Source organism: Babylonia areolata, chromosome 18, assembly GCF_041734735.1.
Source record: "Babylonia areolata isolate BAREFJ2019XMU chromosome 18, ASM4173473v1, whole genome shotgun sequence".
NCBI classification, from domain to species: Eukaryota; Metazoa; Mollusca; class Gastropoda; order Neogastropoda; family Buccinidae; genus Babylonia; species Babylonia areolata.
The window spans coordinates 55,676,836-55,697,054 of NC_134893.1; the positions used below are offsets into that span (position 1 = coordinate 55,676,836).

Below are 20,219 nucleotides of genomic sequence, written 5' to 3' on the forward strand. Positions count from 1 at the left end.
GTTTCAGTGTCATCACCGTCTTCGCTAACGTCATTATCATGATTGTCGTTGTCGTCGGCGCCCTCTTTAAGTCTTCTTTTTCTCCCATTTGCCTGTTTGAAAAAGAAACACACAAAAATGCACGGTAATAAAAAAAATGATAATAAACAAACAAAATATCCAAAACGTCAGTCATTTCAGACATTTCTAAAGTATTATGTGAATTGCAATTGTAAGTATGACATATTTCATTTTTCTATGAGATTTGTGCCATAAGAAGTCAAGAAACTAACCCCGATGACAAAAGGAGATTTTTCTTTAAAGAACAAAAGGGGCAATTTCAACGCATTCTCACATATTTTCTAAAATTCGCGCATTTTTCGTAAAGTGAGACAAAGCATGGGGTTGCAAGAAAGCGCGGACTAAGGGGGGATTATTTCAACATCTTTCAATGTTATGCTTTCTTTCCATGTTTTAAAAAAAAATAATAATCAAAGCTAAGCTGAGCTTAGTAATCCATAACAATCAATACATATTTAACCCTGTTTGTTTCAAGTGTACATACTGAACGTGAATTGTCCATTCTGGGAGAATTAGTCAAACATATTCCATATCAGGTTTCATCTGACAGGTATACTTATGAACATTGCAATTAAAGACTGAGTGAGGCACAAACTGTGTTATGCATCATGGTTGGCTCTGCTGAATTGTTTAAATCAATATTTAACTCGGTAATGAAAGCGATGTGCTTTTTGTTTTGACATTTCGCTTTTGATTTTACCTCCTAGAATAGGGCATGAAATATACTTAGTATAGGGGGATATTCCAACATATTACAGCCCACGTACCAGAATCTGGAACCAACGATTGTGATTATTACGAATCACACGTCAGTGTAAAGTGCGATGTGCGTGAGCAATTTTGTTTTTGGATATGGTATCATATAAACCATTACTGCTTTATTTCAAGTTGAATTCAGAAGAAAGACATTGAATGAAATAGGAAACAAAAGTGTAACAGGATGAAATCTTAATCTTTGGTCTGTATGTGTGTGTGTGGGGGGGGGGGGCGGTTGCGGGGGGGGAGGCGAGAGAGAGAGAGAGAGAGAGAGAGAGAGAGAGAACGAACGAAGTTTGTTTTTTTTATTGAGGGAAGTGGAATAAGCATACATGTGCTTTTTTTCATCCAGCCCTCAGGGCAAATGGAAAATGAAAATGAATCAAAACATCCACAAAGTAGCAAAGAGATGAAGAAATAAAGACATGACATTCACATTCACATTTAAACATCTACATAATAAACATGTACATCTACATAATCATGATACAAACATCATCATATCATGAAGGAAAAAGATCAAACCATGCACCCCCCCAAAACAAAAAAAACACACACAGCCCCTCCCAAGCCTCCCCCCCCCCCCCCAAAAAAAAAGAAGAAAAAAAAAAAAAAGTATTCAGGACACTGATTGTGGTTGTATATCATTAAGTAGTGCGATAGCCGTTAGACATACAATTAAACTATATATGCGTATTCAGTAAGATAAAGTCAAGTTAAGTAGGATTGTTGACATAATTGTCCATAAGAGAGAGAGAGAGAGAGCGTGTATACATGCGTGTGTTTGAATGTGAACATTTCATCCTTCTGTATGGGTGCTGTATGCGCAAAATATTGTTATTGTAAAACTGTTGTGCTGTGTCATATCAATTTCACCAATACGAAGTCTTGTTATATTTGTTCAAAGTGGGTTATCAGTTCTCCGTATTAAATCAATTGTATATTTGTCAATTCTCAGTTATCGAGACAGAAGTAAAGACTGCCAGTCTTTCCAATCTTTTATCAATATCATATGGGATTATTCGTAGGATTCAGTTTAGTTATACAATTTCCTTTGAACTCTTTACAGCCCAGTCCGATTTTCCATTGCCATCTACGAATAAAGGATAGTCAAAAATTCTTAAGTCTGGACTTGACACCACGGTGCGAGAACCCTCGAACTGGCTACAAAAGAATACTAAATCCAGCCCCAAAAGACAATGTCATTTTCTCATCAGGTCACTGGAAAACTCTCAAATATAACCTAATATGATGTAAAGATGCAACTTAATGAAAAATCGATTGGACTCACCCTGAGGCGAAATGTTTTCGAATGTGTGCAATAGTACGAAACTACGCGTGCACATACAAACGTACTTACCCACCAACAGACACTGCAATTTATTTACTATCAGTACAATCATACATCCAGAAATATCCTAAGCATTCGACTATAATACTAATCATGTAGGCTGTCAGCCTGTACATTGTCCATCACAAGTGCATGGTAAAGACAGCTCTTCTAAGTATGATTCACCAACATTAATGGACATAGGCCTACAACACATGATTTTTTTTTTTTAGTAAAATGTAATATCTAAAATTTACAGCAAATTGTACTAGTCTGTCCATTTTTGGTGTTTGTTTTTTGTTTTGTTTTTCAAATGAAATACATGCTTCTTGCTTGCAATACCTAGATTCCATTCTCTTTTTCGATCTGTGGGCTACACTATTTAAGTCTCACATCTGGCAACACTGACAAAACAATGTTAAGTGAGCCATTTTACATATATGTGTTATCGCCAGAGTAAACAAAGTTCATACCCATAGTGAACCAAAGGCATTGCTCTGGGATCCATAAGAACAGGGGATATCGATGTCGTGGATGGCAAGATTCAAAATATAGTTTGGATCCACACTGATGGTCCACCGGCACTCTGAGAAGGCGGCGTAGTTATCAGGATAGTTGGGTGATGTAATCTCTCCTGCTGTTGCAACAATTGTTCGGCCACAATTCACGACTGGAAAACAAAACAATTACATAGGCAAAATGTTAAGACAATTACATAGTTATTCAAAGCGGTCTCTGTTCAAGGCAAAAGTCAGGATTTTAATGGGGGCTTCTAAATAGGAAGAGTTTGTATTATACTCCATGTTTAGTGATACATATACTTACCATGTCAAACTGATGCAAACTAGGCCTATAGGTTTAATCCGCTTCGCCAAATTTCGCGCGGCTAACAGTGAAAAGATGACCCGTCTTGCCCGGTCCGCTCTTAGCCAATCAAACGCCTCTAAAAGCTACAAGCACTGAATCATTCCATGGCCATCGAGAAAATGCCTCATGAGAACCACGGCAGAGACGCGGGGACGCACGGGCGGGCATTCGAGTTTGACATGGTAAGTATACGTACCACCAAACATGGAGTATAATATGGAGTATAATACAAACTCCTCCTTTTGGTGTCGTATACTGTACCATGTCAAACTGATGCAGAATTTAAAGCAAATGGAGGAGGGCAACACCTACTGGTTCGCATGGGGAGCCCTTGTAAGCGAGACGGCAGTGTTTGCCGTGACAAAGGAAATCCCTTTGGAACCGTCAGCCCTGGTCATACGGAAATCCCTGAGATAGAAGTTGATGAAGGGATTCTCAGACCGACAGAAGGCTGCCTCCAAGACATGCTGCAGTGGCACTGAGTGCTGGAAAGCAGCCGAAGTGGCTATGGCCTGCACTTCGTGTGCTCTGGGATTAAGACAGCTGATATCCCTGTGAGAATGAGAGTAGGCTCTAAGAATGACTTGGGAAAACCAGCAGGAAATGGTGCCTGCAGCGATGTCATTCTTGTAATTCTCATTGAGGGAGATGAGAAGACGTCTCTGAAAAGAACGCCTGTGGCAAGACCTATCCCAATAGTATTTGAGAGATTCCTATCCTCATCATCTTGGGCAAGAATATCAGACAAAGGTCTGACCCTCAGAGACGGGGAAGGGACCTTGGGGTTTTGGTTCTTAGCCAGGAACTCTGGAAGGAAATGGAGGGTGATGAAACCATCTCTGTGGAAGGCCAGATCTTGTGGCATTCCACTAAGACCATGTATCTTGCTTCTACGATGGCCCGTGGCCAGCAACAGAAGAAGGTAGTCTTGAGGGTGAGTAAGTCAAAAGGAATAGTACCCAAAAGCTTGAAGGGTTGCTTTCGAATGAAATCCAGCACCAGGAACAAGTCCCACAGGGGCACTCTCCTGGGGTTTCTAGCTCCCGTCAGAGAGGCCTCTGAGCAGGAAATCCGCTTCAAAGGCAGGACCACCTAGCTGTTTGATTGTGGAACAGATGGCAGACCTGTACCCTTGCACAGAACTAGCAGACAGGTTGAGAACCAAGGAGCAGTGAGCCAGAAAGTTGGCCAGCTGCATGCTCTTAGGGTTAGTAGGGGGAACATCCTGAGCCATACACCACCACAACCATTTCTTCCAGCGAAAGTCATACAAAGCCTCAGTTCCCGCCTTCCTTGCTTTGGAGACTATGGAGAGGAGGTCAGAGGAGGCATCCCCCCTTGGTAAGCGCCGCCAACACATAGACCAACCGAGGGGTCGAAGACTTCAATGGTGATGCTGACAGTTTCAACTGCACAGCAGCCACATGCGCAGGTGGAGCAGTTGAGGATTGGAATGAGGAATCCTCGAACGAGGCTGCCTCAGCAGATGAGGCTTAGTTTCGAGTTCCAGGGGTGGAATGCGTGTCATGGACTGAAGGTCCAGATACCTGGGCTCGCCATTTCAGCGCAATGAGAATCAGCTGCGGGCATTCCAATCTGGCTTTCCGGATCACCTTGGACAGAATTGGAAGAGGAAATGCGTAGGCAATCAGACTGCTCCAGTCTGGAGACCGAGCAGCCACTGCCCACGCTTCCGGGTCGGCGACTGGAGAGACATAAGTGGGAAGTCTCTTGCTGAACTTTTTGGTGAAGAGGTCCACCATCGGCAGAAACCACCGCTCCCACACCCCATGGAGGGTGTCCTTGTCCAGGGTCCACTCTGTGTGGATGACACTCTTGGATCAGCTGAGTGCATCTGCCAAGATGTTGGCTTTTCCTGCAATGTGTTTCGCTGAAAGTGCAATGCCCTTGCTGTGGCACCAATGGAGGAGAGCCTCGGTCCGCAGGGAGAGGTCTGCCGAATGTGCTCCCCTCCCTTTGTTCACGTAACATGCGACCGTCGTGTTGTACGTGAACAAGCAGATGGTCTTGAAAATGAAAATGAAATTATGGTGCTTAGAGCCTCGCTGACCACTAAACAGATGGTCTTGCCAGTGGCCTGCTCCATGAAGTGCAGGGGAGCCCTGCAAACTGCCTCCAGTTCCAGAAAATTGATGTGGCATAGGGGCTCCTCCAGGGGACCAGGTCCCTGCTGCATGGAGTGAGTCCATGTGGGCTCCCCAGCCCAGGAAAGAGGCGTCTGTGAAGAGTGACACCTGAAGTGTAGGTGGGGCTATGGGCACCCCGTGTCCAAAGAGGGGTGGTTAGCCACTCTGTCACCTCGGGGAACCACCCGCCCAGACATATCTGGGTATCCCATGGTTGGGTTCTCTGGGACCACCATAGCCTCAGTGCCCTCTGAAGAGGACGCTTGAGAACCCTGCCCAGGGGAATGAGATATGTCATGGACTCCATCATGCCCAGGAGAGATGAAAGTGTCTGTGCTGTTGCTCTGGAGGAATGGCGCAAGTGGCTGAGGTCTGCCAGTCAGTCCCAGCGATCTGGCGTCGGAGAGACTATCATGGACCGCATGTCGAATCTCATCCCTAAGAAGTCGAAGGACTGACGTGGGGATAGATCGCATTTCTCCTGGTTTGTGAGGAAGCCCAGTTGGGAGCAAAGGTCCAAAAGTCTGGCTGTATGCCTTTGGCACAGGGCCTGCGACTGGGCCAGAATAAGCCAGTCGTCCAGGTACACACAGAGACGAATGGATTCCGACCGGACGATGGACACCAATTCCCGCACCACCATGGTAAACAGGAAAGGGGCAAGGGACAGACCAAATGGGAGGGCCAAGAACTGGAACACCTTCCACACAAACCTCAGGTACCGACGGGACGCTGGATGGATGAGGATATGATGAGGATCTTTGAGATTGATAGAGGTAGCCCAGTCGCCTTGTTCAATGGTCTCTCGAATTTGCGCCTGTGTGTCCATCTTGAATTTGATTTTGGGGAGGAATTTGTTGAGGGGGGAACAAGTCCAAGACTGGTCTCTACCCTCCTCGAGACCTTTGGAATCACGAACAACCGGCCGTAAAAACTGGGCCCCGGGTCCAAGAGTTGAGATATCGCCCCTATGAGGAGTAGGTGTGGTCCTCCGCCCAAGGCAGCATTTACCCCAACTCTAGCACCGACACAATCCAGTCGTTGAGTCCCAGAGCACGCCACTGATGTGCAAGTTTCCTACTTGGAGGGACTCTACGACTGGCGGTGCTGAATCGGGGCCCAGTCATTGGGAGTGCTGCCTTCTGGCCTTCGGCATGGCTGGTCGGCTTGGACGGACATAGGTGGTTTATTCCTCTGCCGTTGATTCTGCGCACACCACTTCGACTTAGGTGGCGTGGCGTATGGAGAGGCCCTGGTGGCCGACTTCTTCAATGGCAGCGAACCCTGGTGCCCCTGGGAGGTGTGGAATAAATATGAAGCCACCTCTCAGTTTGTCTCTGCCTTGTGGCTGACAAAATGGGGCGCATACTGGCCGAAGAGGGAGTGCTGCTGCACTGGGATGGACCACAGGGCAGCCCTCTCCTCTAATGGAATGTTGGAGAGGTGGAGAACGGCATCACACAGAGCCAGCACAGTACTGAAGTGAAGACTGGTAGCTGTGTCTGCGGCCACTGTGAGACCAGAGGCTACCCTAATGCCAAAAGTGTTTAACCTCTGGTCGGTGAAGAGGCCGAGTGGGACAGAGGAAGGTGACCCCGTGTCCTGATTAACCACAGCTCATTGGCCTTGTGGAGGAACGCGTCGAAGAAAGTATAAGGCATGGAAACCTCAAGGAGGCAGCGGCTGGCGAATCTGTCCCACTCTGCAAATGTTTTAAAGGATAGATTAGCTGAAGTGGGGAAGGTGCTGTGCTGTGAGACCAACATCCTGTTCTGCACGGAGGGCTCCGCTTCCATGTAGGCAGGGTGGTCCTGTGTGTACAAGGACCACACCCGCCTTTGGAGGAATCCTTAAGGAACTTGCCCAGGAAAAAGGTGCCCGGGGCAAAAAGGGACTCCCTGCCTGGAGGAGGGATGGAAGCAGCACCCCGGACAGTGCGGGCTGGCTTATTAAGCCATTCCTGCACCATTTCTGGCACTCTGAGTAGTCTGGTGGTTCTGGAGTTAGAGTCACATTGCCTAAGGAGGGCCAAGGGTGACAAAGTAGCCTGAGGGACCAATTCAGCATGTGTGACCCGAGTTTGGTTCAGGCTGGTCCCTAGGGAAGTGTGGGCTCAATCTGTCCCCCTGGGATGGGGGCAAAGAGTCCTCATCCACTTGTTCGTCCTCCTCCGAACACAGAGGCTCCCACTCTTGCTCCCAGTCCATCCCCTGCTGGGTGCCATCCCAAGTGGATATACCCCCTGGGGTGTCCTGTGAGCTGTTGTCAGCCCAGAGGGACGAGCTGGGACGATCCCAAGCGGGGACCATGGCCGTAGCTGTTGAATCGGGCGGGGAGAGTGTGGACCAAGGTGGTGAGGGCATCCCTGGATGCAAGAGGGACCCATGAGTGCTGTGAGGGGACAAACACCTACTCATTTCCCTGTAGGATCGAGGGCTGGGTAGGTGGGAACTGCAGGCTCCCCCGGACCGAGCAGGGTGACTCGGCAGCCATTGGTCCTGACAAGAAGGTGGTTGTGACTGTGGAGGTCACTTGTGGGTTGACAAAGGCCCGATTCGTGAACTGAGTGGCAATATTGGTCGAGGAGCTCAACCTGACCAGGAAGTCGGATCCAACTTGGGTGTCAGTCCCGCCAGAAGATGAGCGGGCTGACTGCCTGGAACCACCTGACACACGCTGGCCTGCACCAGCAGGTGAGACTGGCCGGATAGCGGGAAGACCTGCAAAGCAGGTGGCCACACGCCCTGAATCCCCTCCTGTGGGAGACTGGGGTGGCTTGGCCCAGGGTGGGCAAAGTAGAGGTCCCCCTCCCCCCAGAACCAAAACTTTCTCCCCCACAGATGGAGGTGGGGGAGGGGGGTCGGCAGTGGAGGGAGGAGGGGGAACAGCAATGGGGCCCCTGAGGGCAGTCTCTGAGTGGGGACCAGCGTAACGGCTGGGCGCGGCTTCCACTTGGGAGTTTGTGCCTAGCTGTGAGTCCCCACCACCAAGACAGGACTTGCCAGTCCCTCTTTTTCCTGCCTCGCGCTGGGACACATTGGGAGGCGACGCTCGTACCCCTTTCCCCCCGGTCCCCTTCATGACCGTTGTTATGGTAGGAGTGTCGCCTCCGCAATCCATGTCTAAAGACGCATCGTAGCGGTCCGTGTTGGAAGAAATCATGAGCTCCAGGGCTGGGAGAGTCTCTTGCCGAGTCTTGATCGCAGCATCATGATTCCTGCTGGCGAGTGATAGCACACGAGGCAGGGTAACCGCACTTAGGCACCCAGCGAAAATCCGATCCCCAACAGAGAAAGGAAAGACAGGATCGACTGAGAGGTACAGAAAAAAGTATGATTCGAGGGGGCCCAGTCGAATCAAGTACACAAAAGGTAAGAATACAATAAAATCAAGCCGCATGCAGCAAAAAAAAAGGCCAAATGAACATGCTTAATAGCAAAAAAAAAAAAAAGCGTAAGACGAGACAGAGCGTAAACCTGACAAGATGGCGTCGAAAGCCTTGGCCAAAGGAAATGATTGAGCACTTGTAGCTTTTAGTGGCGTTTGTTTGGCTAAGAACGAACCGGGCAAGACGGGTCGTCTTTTCACTGTTAGCTGCGCAAAATTTGGCCAAGCAAAGCAAACCGATAGGCCTAGTTTACATCAGTTTGACATGGTACAATATATGACACCAAATGTATATTTCAATAACAAATTAACTTCATTTTTTTAAAAACAAATACACAATTTTGACAAATGATGATTATACTTCTAATTTGTTCCAAAGACGATCTAACCCAAAACACTTTCACATAAAATGTTAGTAATTTCAGCCATGCTGTTGCTATTCACACAACAACCGAATGAATAAAGGTACACCTGGCAGAAGCTGGTGTTTCCTTTTTGCTAAGCATGTGACTGCAACAGATTAGTTGGTCATCTTCTTTAATCATGATTAATCACAGTTCTAGATATTTTCATGATACTTGAACGAATGAAATCGGATACTACGAGATATTCAGCCAGGGAAATCCAATCAAGTATTAACAAATCCATATTTTACTGCGAGTTATATTGTTTTATTGTTTATACATGTCAATACCAGAAATGAACTTTGCTTATTTGTCATTTGACTCACTGAACCCTGCATCCGTATTCTCATGGGTGAATGTCATTTGTGTGGCGGGGAATGAATCCAGATGGGTCCATCAATATATGGAATGGAATCACATCAATCTTAAAACCAAACACATTTTTCTACGTCAAAGCAGTTTCCATATCCGTACATGTGCATAATCGCAAGCAAAGAGAACTACCTTCTACAGTATTTCAGGCTGTGTCCACACGTTCCAATTTAGAGGAAAAAGATAGTCGATCTCAGTATTTTCTGCGTTTTTTCTGTATCAGTATGGCAGGGAAGCCTGTCGAGGCTGTAAACCCCAAGGGTTGAATACGTTAAGAATCATTTTCAAATTGTCTTCATTATTCACAAGGGCGAGGTTCACTTTATGTGGTGAGGAATGAATTCAAATGTGTCCAGGTGCAAGTGGATGGGAAACTCAAATCAATTTTAAAGGTAACACAATTTTTTATGTAAGTTGAATGGGTTTGGGGTAGGGGTAGGGTTCCTGGTGAGTGTGTCTGTGCCACCCAAGGATCTCCTTGTGACCGTCCCTGTTTGGTGGTCTTTGACAATGCAATGTTGGATGCAATGTTGGGGTCAGTGCAAACCACACAGTTTCCTGTCAGTGGCTTCCTTTCAGCTTTAACTACTGTCATTCATTTGAGTATCTTCCTATGAATTTGGTTGCCAGTCAGACACTGCACTCCACCAAAAACTCCATTGTGCAGGCTCATAGATCACGCCCTTGTCCTATGACCCTCTCCCCAACCATTCATCAAACCCTGCAGTGATTGGAACGGGGCGAAACCGCTGGTGGAAAATGACACTGAAGCCGCAATTCCGATACTGCATGCAGTAATTCAGGTGTATGGGTCGTCGAATATCGACCCTTGCGACAACATTCAGCAGCACTCTGAACGACCAAGCAGCCTTTCCCGGAAACATTACTGCCTGCTCCATATGGGGACGGGGCCTAGAATGGGTGGCCTGACCAACTCTCGTTTCCATTTACCTCAGTCGGTTAGCTGCAGTCAACGGGTATCATCAAATGCAGTTGAACAACAATAAAGAAAAGGTACACACCAACTGCTTCACAAGATGTGCAAGAAATAAAGCTCGCATGCTGGAACATCAGAACTATGCTCGATACAGCAGACATTGATAGCCCAAAACAACACCCAGCTCTACCTGCGCATGAACATCCAAGACTGAATTCCAACATTGCAGCACATAGTGAAGTCCACTTCCCAAAGGTAGGCATCCTTCAAGAACATGGCGCCGCATACGTCTGCTGATGGTTTCTGGAAATCAAAGCTACAGAAAGTTGCAAAATGTGGGAGGATACGGTGCATATGAAACATGCCATGCAGTCTCCATCTCTATTATATATTGTGGGCTATATTGTGTAATTTTGATATACATGTTCCCATTTTTTCTTGGGGGAAAAACTTTAAAAGTGAAAGAAGACGTATCATCCAGAACCACAATGTTGCTCATCAGTTGTTTGCAGATGATACTCAGGTACAAAAATTAGCACCACCAGAGAATGCACAAGAACTTCTTCATGTTCTGGAAAAATGTACACATGATATAAAATGCTAGATGAAAAATAACAAACTAAAATTTAACGATGATAAAACAGAGTCAGTTCTCTTTTCGATTCCTAACCTTCTCTTTGTACTCTTCCGTCCTGAATTAAGGTAGGCTCCCATGATATCCCATTTAGTCAGGGCAAGTGCTTAGTCCTTCAAAGACCTGGGCACCGACATCAACACGTGGAAGACGCTTGCTCTGGACCGTCCAGCTTGGCGCATCAAGACCACTACAGGAGCCCGTGCAACTGAAGCCAGGCGCATCACCGAGGCGCAACGAAAGCATGCTGTGCACAAGGCCCGAGCAGCATCCACTGCCACGACAGCACCCACTCACTTGTGTCCCACAAGTGGGCGAGCCTTCAAGGCCCGGATTGGCCTCATCAGTCATTTCCGGACCCACAGCCACCGATCTTCCATCTGATGTTTGAAGCCATGGTCATCTTCGAATCCGAAGTACGAACATCATCATGATTATATCCCTGTTTATTATTTATAATAGATGTACTGTTAAAGGCGCTTAGAGCCGCAGGGAATGGAGTGATGGCCAAGAGGTAACGCGTCCGCCTAGGTAGCGAGAGAATCTGAGCGCGCTGGTTCGAATCACGACTCAACCGCCCATATTTTCTTACCCTCCACTAGACCTTAAGTGGTGGTCTGGACGCTAGTCATTCGGCTGAGACGATAAACCGAGGTCCCGTGTGCAGCATGCACTTGGCACACGTAAAAGAACCTACGGCCAAAAAAAGGCTGATCCTGGCAAAATTCCGTAGAAAAATCCATTTCGATAGGAAAAACAAATAAAACTGCACGCAGGAAAAATTACAAAAAATGGATGGCGCTGCAGTGTAGCCCGATTTTCACAGAGAAATCTGTTATGATAAAAAAAAACAAAAAAAAAAACAAAAAAAACAAAAAAGTGCTATACAAATGTACATTATTATTAACATTGTTATTATCATTATTGTTAAGACGTACCGTTTTGTGCATTGATGGACGTGTAGTGGGCAGAAAATAAGGAGTAGTATGTGTCTTTACTCAGAGACACCCGGACCACAAGTGAGTTGTTGACAGACCGCACGGGCCAAAAGCTGTCATACCAACAGAATCTGAAAAGCAGTTACAATATATATATATATTGCGTAGATAGAAAAATCCACTTCGATAGGAAAAACAAATAAAACTGCGCGCAGGAAAAAATGCACAAAAAAAAAAAAAAAAAAAAAAAAAAAAAAGGGTGGCGCTGTAGTGTAGCGACGCGCTCTCCCTGTGGAGAGCAGCCCGAATTTCACACAGAGAAATCTGTTGTGATAAAAAGAAATAAAAATGCAAGTACAAAGTGCTCTACAAATGTACATTATTATTAATTATTATCATTATTGTTATGAACAGGCTGCGTCATCTGTTGGGAACATTTGGTGGAGGGCAAAGGTTTCTCCAGCAACACCACCAGACCACATCAGACATAGCATGACATGCAGGTCTTGAAACATCATATACCTGCTCTTCTGTCAGCAGTGTCGTGGGGCCCAATATGTAGGAGAAACAAAAAATAAACTAAGAACACGTTTCTACCTCCACAGGACACACATCCTGAGAACACCAGCACCCATGTCACCAGACATTTCAATGCAAAAGATGATTCACTGCGTGACATGAGGTGCATGCCCATAGAGCGGGTCCTCACAGACAACCACGCTCACAGACACACAAGAGAAGAGTTATGGATCAGCAAGCTCTAGCCTCAAGGTCTCAACACTATTAATTCTACAGGACAAGTCAGGGAGGGAGAGAGAGGGAGAAAAGGCAGGGGGAAATGAAAAAAAAAGGGGGGGTGGGGGGCGGGGGGGAGAGGGATGGGGGGATTTGAAGGAAGGCGAATTGGATTCAGTCTGACTTAGACGTCATTGTAGAAACACGTCATTGTCGTGATGACGTGTTTCTGTAATACGCCACTTTCATTCACAAGCATTGAGGAAGGCAAACGCCGAAATATTTGCTGTCGGACAGTTGTTGTTTTTGTTTGTTTATTTGTTTTTTGTTTGTTTTTTTTGTTTGTTGTTGTTTTTTTTAAATCATATTCATATATATATATATATATATATATATATATATATATATATATATATATATATATCTACAGAGAGAGACTGCGAGAGAGAGAGAGCGATCAGACTGTCAGTGCATGCACTGATTTAACTAGATGCTGATGACCCACTAGGTTTGAGTCCAAATCCAAACACTTAACGAGCAACTGACAGAAGTAACAAACAGCGTGGATGATACAACAGACCACACTCAATGACAGTAACATACACCGTGAACGATAAAACAGACCACATCCAACGAAGAATAAAGGACAAAGGCCGAGTTAAGAGTCCAATGCCAAAAGCTCATTTTGTATTTCAACTTAGATCCAACAACACAGAATACAGTGTAATTAATAACAATAAACTGAACATGCTGATGTAAAAGAAAGAAAGTATTTTAAAAAATATATAGCCTGTAGTGACTCCTAACTCAACAAATAGGCCCATTTACATTTGATATCACAACTTAGGAATCAGCCGGTATTACATCGCATCGATATTAAACCCGGTTATTTATCTTGTTACTTTATAGTAGTTTCAATGCTAATAAAGTTGACTATTCATAATTTTGTCAGACATATAGAATATATATGATGCTAATACAGTCAAAGAGAACTAAGATTTACTAACTGATTTTTTCGCTGGGGCCTGTACTACAGTCATTCTATTTCTAAATATTAAATATATTTATGTAAAGCGCTTCATTTAGTTTTAATCTTCTGAAAGGGCTGAAATAGGAATCGCGGTAGTCAAGGGAGCTAAGTTCAGAATAGTTTCATACTTTGTAATATCATAACATCTCCCTCCTTTTAAATGGAATATAGAACAACCCAAAAGTGCCAATTTTATTGTTTCATAGTCTCTTGAAAAACCGAAGAGGAAGGTATTTTCCTTGTTATAAATAGTTCAATAACTCCGCCATGGACTGTCCTAAGCTCGCCTGAGAAAGGAGAAATGTTGGGCAAAGGGCTTGCAACCCTTCACCGGAAAACGAAACTACCGCTACAGAAACGCCGACGAGAGTTCAAAACGACAATCTGGACTTGGGTGGAGATGGATCTCCAGCTGGAGAACTGATGAAGCCGGGTGGTGCCAGGGTCAGTATCAGTATCAGTAGCTCAAGGAGGCGTCACTGCGTTCGGACAAATCCATATACGCTACACCACGTCTGCCAAGCAATTGCCTGACCAGAAGCGTAACCCAACGCGCTTAGCCAGGCCTTGAGAAAAAAACAAACAAACAAATAAAGAAGTAAAGGATATCTAGATTTAAAAATAATGAAATAATAATAATTATGATAATAATAATAATAAGCAAATAAATGTAAAACATACACATAAGTACACACACATGCGTAACAGATATGCAAGAAACACGCAGCTTCACAGATGTGAAAGCGCAAACAAATACACATAAACGTACACGAGCCCCGACACACACACACACACACATTACACTGCACCCCCCCCCCCCCCCCCCCCCCCCCCACACACTCATTCCTTGCCTACGTATCGCAGCTTCCACGGCACATACACACACACACACAAGCACACACACACACGTCCATGCCCTACCCCGCCCCCTCCAATCCCCCACCTCACTTCCCCCCCCCCCCCCCCCCCCTCACACACACACACACACAAGCATATATATGCACACCCGCACGTTCCAATATTCCACTGCTCCCACAACACAGACATGCATACACACACACCTCATCCTCTACACATACAGGCGCGCGCGCGCGCGCACGCACGTGCACAGAGCTCTCCTGACATGTGTACACTTACATACTCACACACGCACACAAACATACAGACATACACACATACACGCGCGTGCACAGAGCTCTCCTGACACATGTGTACAATTACATACATGCGCACGCACACACGCACACAAATACACATACACACACGCGCACACTCACACAGGCTGCCACTGATTGGCCGCAAGAGGGATGGGAAAAGATCTCTGATGCCAGGAACGTGGTGTCCAGCGTGCTGCTCAGTCTATTGTATTTGGAAAAGAGATTCTGTTCCGTTTTGAAGAAATCTGCGCAATGTTGGTTTGGAAACGATGCCAATAATCATTCGATTTGCAAAGCATCGTACTCTTCCTTTCATGCTAGACTTACGGCCCCTCCCTCTCTCTCTACCTTTATTTCTTTGAGGCGATCGATGGTGTGATGGCTTTGTACCTGTTCTTTTTGATATTCTTTGACTTTTCTGAGGATTTCCGATTTTCCTAGATGTAGGCCGTTCGTTGTTGTTGTGTTACCAACAAGTATGTTAGCTCGCTCATTTTCCTGAAAACCTGCATATCCCGGGCAGTATGACCATGTAAGTTTTTGAATCTGAAATTTGCGCATTGCCTTATGCCACTCTGGGCTTCCCATTCCACTTTCAATTTTCTGTATGAGGTTCATCGAGTCCGTTAGAATCATGACATGTTGGTTTCCAGGCATATGGATAGATGATAGCCACTGGAGAGCATGGTGTGTCACAGCTTCAACTTCCATCGTTGGGCTGGAGGTTATGACTCTGTGGGCAGCATTCTCTTCCCGAATTGTTTTTTCCATTTTGTTTCGCAGTGAATCCCCAACTGGATTGGACTTTGGTGCCTGAGCCGTCTGTTTATATGATGATGTCCTCTTCTTTACTGTTTTCTTCTATGAGTAGCTTCACTTCTGCATCAGTTTTGCCCTCTGGCCATTCCCGATAATGTCTTCCTAGAGTGGGTGAAATGGCTGTGTTGAATAGATGATTGAGGTTTTTGGGATTTTCCTCCCATTGTTTCTTTCAGGTCTTGTAGTCGGCATACAAGCTGGATTGTGTCTTCTGGTTGCCCCATCCATGATCTTCCTCGTCCTAGACGGCTGCCTTTTGGTTTCTTGACTTCATCATGCAGGGGGTTTAGTGGGGTTTCTAATGCTCTGAAGTAGGTCTTAATTAACCTGTTCTAACTTGTTTCTGGCCTGTATTGAAGGAAGGTCAAGCAGGTATCGCATGGTTTCCGTAGGCGTGTCTTTTGTTGTTCCAAGGATCAGCCTCATAGCTTCATTTTAAACTCTTTGTAATTTTAGAAGGCTGCTTTGAGACGGTGTTGTTTGCCCAAGTCCTTAGTCGATCACACGACGAACGGGTGATTGATATAGCAGGAATAGTTGGCGTTGTTCGATACCTTTTGTTGGCATTGCCTTTAAGACTGAAAGACTTTTTCTGCATTTGAGAACAGTATTTTCCGTATGTTTTCTGAAGGTCAGCATCCTGTCGAACTGTATTCCTAGGTAGCGTAGGCATTCGGTTTTCTCGATCTGAATTCCGGCGAATGACACAGGCGGTGGTGATTTGCTCGAGGTTTTGTTGTTGACGGTCCACAGCAACGTTTGGATTGATGGAAGATCCTGTGTCCTTGCGCCATTGAGCGATATTGTTCAGTTGTTTCTGGACGGCTTTAGTTCTTTCTTGAGCATCTTTCGAAGTTTTGAAGACCAGGCCATCATCCGCAAGAGTAAGCACCCGAGCTAGGCCATTCGTGTAGATGTTGTAGAGGACAGGAGAGAGTGGAGACCCTTGTGGCAGTCTCGTGGAAAGTTTAGAAGGTGCAGAGATCCAGTCTCCGAGGCGTAGGACGATGGTTCTTTCCTGAAGCGCTGCTGTTATCCATCTTGTCAGTGTCAACTTTACTCCATACCTTAATAGCAGCTCCATGAGGTGCGCAAACTAAACTTTATTGTAAGCATCTTCAAGGTCGATTGCTACTGCTAGTGTTCCTTCTTTTCTTTGAAATCCTTCATATACCTCCTATGCGAAAGCAGCCACATTTTCCCATGTACACTTATCTGTTCTGTAACCACTTTAATTTCAGGGGAGACTGTGCGTTCCATGAGCTTTCCAACAATGTTTTGCATGGTTAGGATTCGGTAGCCGCTTACCTGACGATCGTCCTTTCCTGGTTTTGGTATGGGTTTTAAGAAGCTGTGTGTCCAGTTCTCCAGCACAAGTCCATTGTGAAAACTCTTTTGATACAGATTCAACTGGGTCAGGATCAGCTGGAAACTATCAGGCCGACTGACATCATCTCTACCAGTACAACCATTACCATAAGAGCATGGAACGTCAGAACCATGTTCGAAGCTGGAAAGACAGCACAAGTTGCAACTGAGATGAGTAACTACCACTTCACCATACTGGGAATCAGCAAGTCGAGATGGACTGATTCCGGCCAGAAGAGGCTAGTCACAGGAGAGTTGCTGATGTTCTCGCGTCAGGAAGATGACTACGCACTGCACACCCAAGGGATGGCTCTGCCATTGTCTAAGACAGCCCAGGAAGCCCTCATAGGATGGGAAGCACATGGACCCTGGATCATCACAGCCTCCTTCCGAACCAAATAGAGGAGGATCAACAAGGATGTCATCTAGTGCAACGCCCCTACAAATGACAGTGATGAGGAGGCAAAGGAGGACTTCTACAACAGACTGTCTACAATCATACAGAGATGTCCAAGGCGGAGCATCATCATCGTCATGGGAGATTTTAACGCCATGATTGGCAGCAACAACATGCGCTACGAAGAGATCATGGGGCAGCAGGTCTGTGCACCAGGAATGACAACGGAGAGAGATTTGCAGACCTAAGCGCCACAAGCAACCTCGTCAATGGAGGGAGCATCTTCAAGCACAAGAGGATCCACAAGGCTACCTGGTTATCAAGGGACCATACCACGGAGAACCAGATCGACCACATGTGCATCAGTTTTAGAAGATGTAAAACGAAGAGCCGACGTTGCTTCAGACAACCATCTTCTTGTTGCCCAGTTGAAGCTGAAGTCAAGAAGGAACTGGACAGGAGAAACCAACAAGTGCCAACGGTACAACACCACTCTCTTCAAAGACACCACCAAGTTGGAAGAGTTTAAGATCATGCTCTCCAGCAGATTCCAAGTGCTGCAAGAGATGATTGGAGAAGAGGAAACCATTGATGAAAGGTGGCAAATAGTAAGAAAGGCAATTACAACACCATGGTAGGAAGTTCTGGGCCCTAAGAAACACAGCCACAAGGAGTGGATCACAGCAGAGACCTTAGGGAATATAGAAGAAAGGAAGATGAAGAAGGCAGAGGTCAACAGCCGCACAAGAGCTAGACAGGCCAAGACACAAAGAGAACACACTGAGGCAAACAGGAGCTGTCAAGCGAAGTATCAGAGAAGACAAACAAAAGTATTTAGAAACACAGGTAGACGAAGCAGAAGAAGCAGCTTACCAAGGAAACACGCAAGAGCTTTTTACTACCATCAACAAGTTGTCAGGAAGGTTCAGCAAACCAGAACGACCAGTGAAGGACAAAGAAGGGAAGATCGTTCCGGATGAGGAAGTTCAGAGGAACAGATGGGTGGAGCACTTCGAGAAACTGCTGAACAGACCAGCACCACAGGACCCATCTGATATCCAACGAGCTCACAGCGACCTACCCATCAACGATAGCCCACCTACTAAGGAAGAGATTCGTAGGGCCATCAAACAGCTGAGAAATGGCAAGTCTGCAAGACCCGACAGTATCCCGGCAGAGGCACTTAAGGCGGACGCTGAGACCAACATGGAGATGCTGCACCCACCCTTCAAAAAGATATTGGAAGAAGAGGAAGTCCCAACTGATTGGAAGGAGGGATACCTTATCAAACTTCCGAAAAAAAGGTATTCTCTGACAGTTGCTGCTGTCCATCCCAGGGAAGGTATTCAACTGGGTAATCCTGAATAGATTGAAAGAGGTCGTTGATCCACAGTACGAAACCAGCAAGCAGGGTTTAGACAGGAAAGATCTTGCACTGACTAGACTGCGACTCTGCGTATCATCCTGGAACAGTCACTGGAATGGAACTCACCGCTCTACGTCAACTTCATCGACTACGAGAAGACATTTGACAGTATTGACAGGCAGACATTGTAGAAGCTGTTGAGGCACTATGGAGTCCTTCCAAAATCACCATCATCAGAAACACCTACAAAGGAATGATGTGCAGAGTAGTTCACAGCCAACAGCTCACTGATGTTTTCCAGGTACAGACCAGAGTGAGACAACACCCTTGTGGAATACACAGCATGCATCGGACTGAATACACACAGAGGAAAGAGCAAAGTTCTCAGGGCAAACAGTCAACACCGCCCCCATGACCCTCGACGGTGAAGCACTGGAGGATGTGGAGAGCTTCACGTACCTCGGCAGCATTGTCAACAAGCAGGGTGGCACAGATGCTGATGTGAAAGTGAGGACTGGCAACGCAAGAGCAGCTTTTCGACCGCTGAAAAACATGGAGCTCCTCAAATCTGACCATCAACACCAAGATCAGGATCCTTAACACCACCGTGATGCCAGTACTACTGTATGGAGCTGAGACCTGGAGAACCACTGCCACAACCGCGAAGAAAATCCAGACGTCTGAGAACAATACTACGGATTCGCTGGCCAAATACCATCAGTAACCAAAACATGTGACAGCGAACCAACCAACAGCCTGTGAATGAAGACATCCTCTGAAGACGCTGGCGGTGGATTGGCCACACATTCAGAAAACCTGCATCCAGCATCACGAGACAAGCCCTCACCTGGAACCCTCAGAGGAAAAGAAAAAGAGGCCGTCCAAGGAACAGCTGGCCCCGATATCTATAGACAGACATCAGGAGAAGGGGCCGTACCTGGGGACAGCTGGAGCGACTTGCCCAGGACTGGGGTGCCTGCAGAGCTCATGTTGATGGCCTATGTCCATGACGGGACCACAGACGTAGATAGTTAGACTGACAGTTCAATAAAACAAGGTGTTTTATAATGATTCTTCAATCAAACAATGCTGTTTGGAACAGTTCTTGTCAAACTTTAAACTCAAAGAACAAAACACTAAAATTATGACTTTTTTTTCCAAGTTTCGTGGACAGAAGAAAGTCAGTCTCGGTTTCGGGCTGCAATCTTGATGATCCGTCCGCTTCTGGTAACATTTCTTGTGGGCATAGACATGGAAGTAGAATCCCACAGGGAAGTATTCTAGGACTAATACTTTTACTATCTTTAAAAACGACCACCCAGACTGCGTAAAATCAACCAAAATATATCTTAAGACATGCTCCAGGCTTGGACAGCTAAAAAGACTGTATTTCAATTGACAAATGTAAAGTGATGCATGCTGGCAGAAGAAATCCAAACAAAACAAACTCTATGTAACTAAATGATACTACAAAGGCAGTAAAATCACGTTAAAATGAAAAACAGCTATGAGTCA

At 45.9% G+C, this 20,219-nt stretch overlaps 2 protein-coding genes across 2 annotated transcripts in view; both read right to left on the reverse strand.

Moving 5' to 3' along the window:
* LOC143292283 (tolloid-like protein 2) overlaps nucleotides 1-2,766 on the reverse strand; it is a 69,296-nt gene extending 66,530 nt beyond the window's left edge. The window contains exon 1 of the mRNA XM_076602469.1: nucleotides 2,620-2,766. The gene's annotated coding sequence lies outside the window, so the exon portion shown is untranslated. The remainder of the gene's footprint in view (nucleotides 1-2,619) is intronic.
* Nucleotides 2,767-7,748: 4,982 nt separating this feature from the next.
* The window catches only part of LOC143292284 (uncharacterized), a 33,131-nt gene continuing 20,660 nt past the window's right edge, over nucleotides 7,749-20,219 (reverse strand). The window contains exons 4-6 of the mRNA XM_076602470.1: nucleotides 11,833-11,963; nucleotides 11,089-11,168; nucleotides 7,749-7,880 (exon numbers count right to left, since the gene is read on the reverse strand). Of these exons, the coding sequence (XP_076458585.1) occupies nucleotides 7,749-7,880; nucleotides 11,089-11,168; nucleotides 11,833-11,963 (343 nt within the window). The remainder of the gene's footprint in view (nucleotides 7,881-11,088; nucleotides 11,169-11,832; nucleotides 11,964-20,219) is intronic.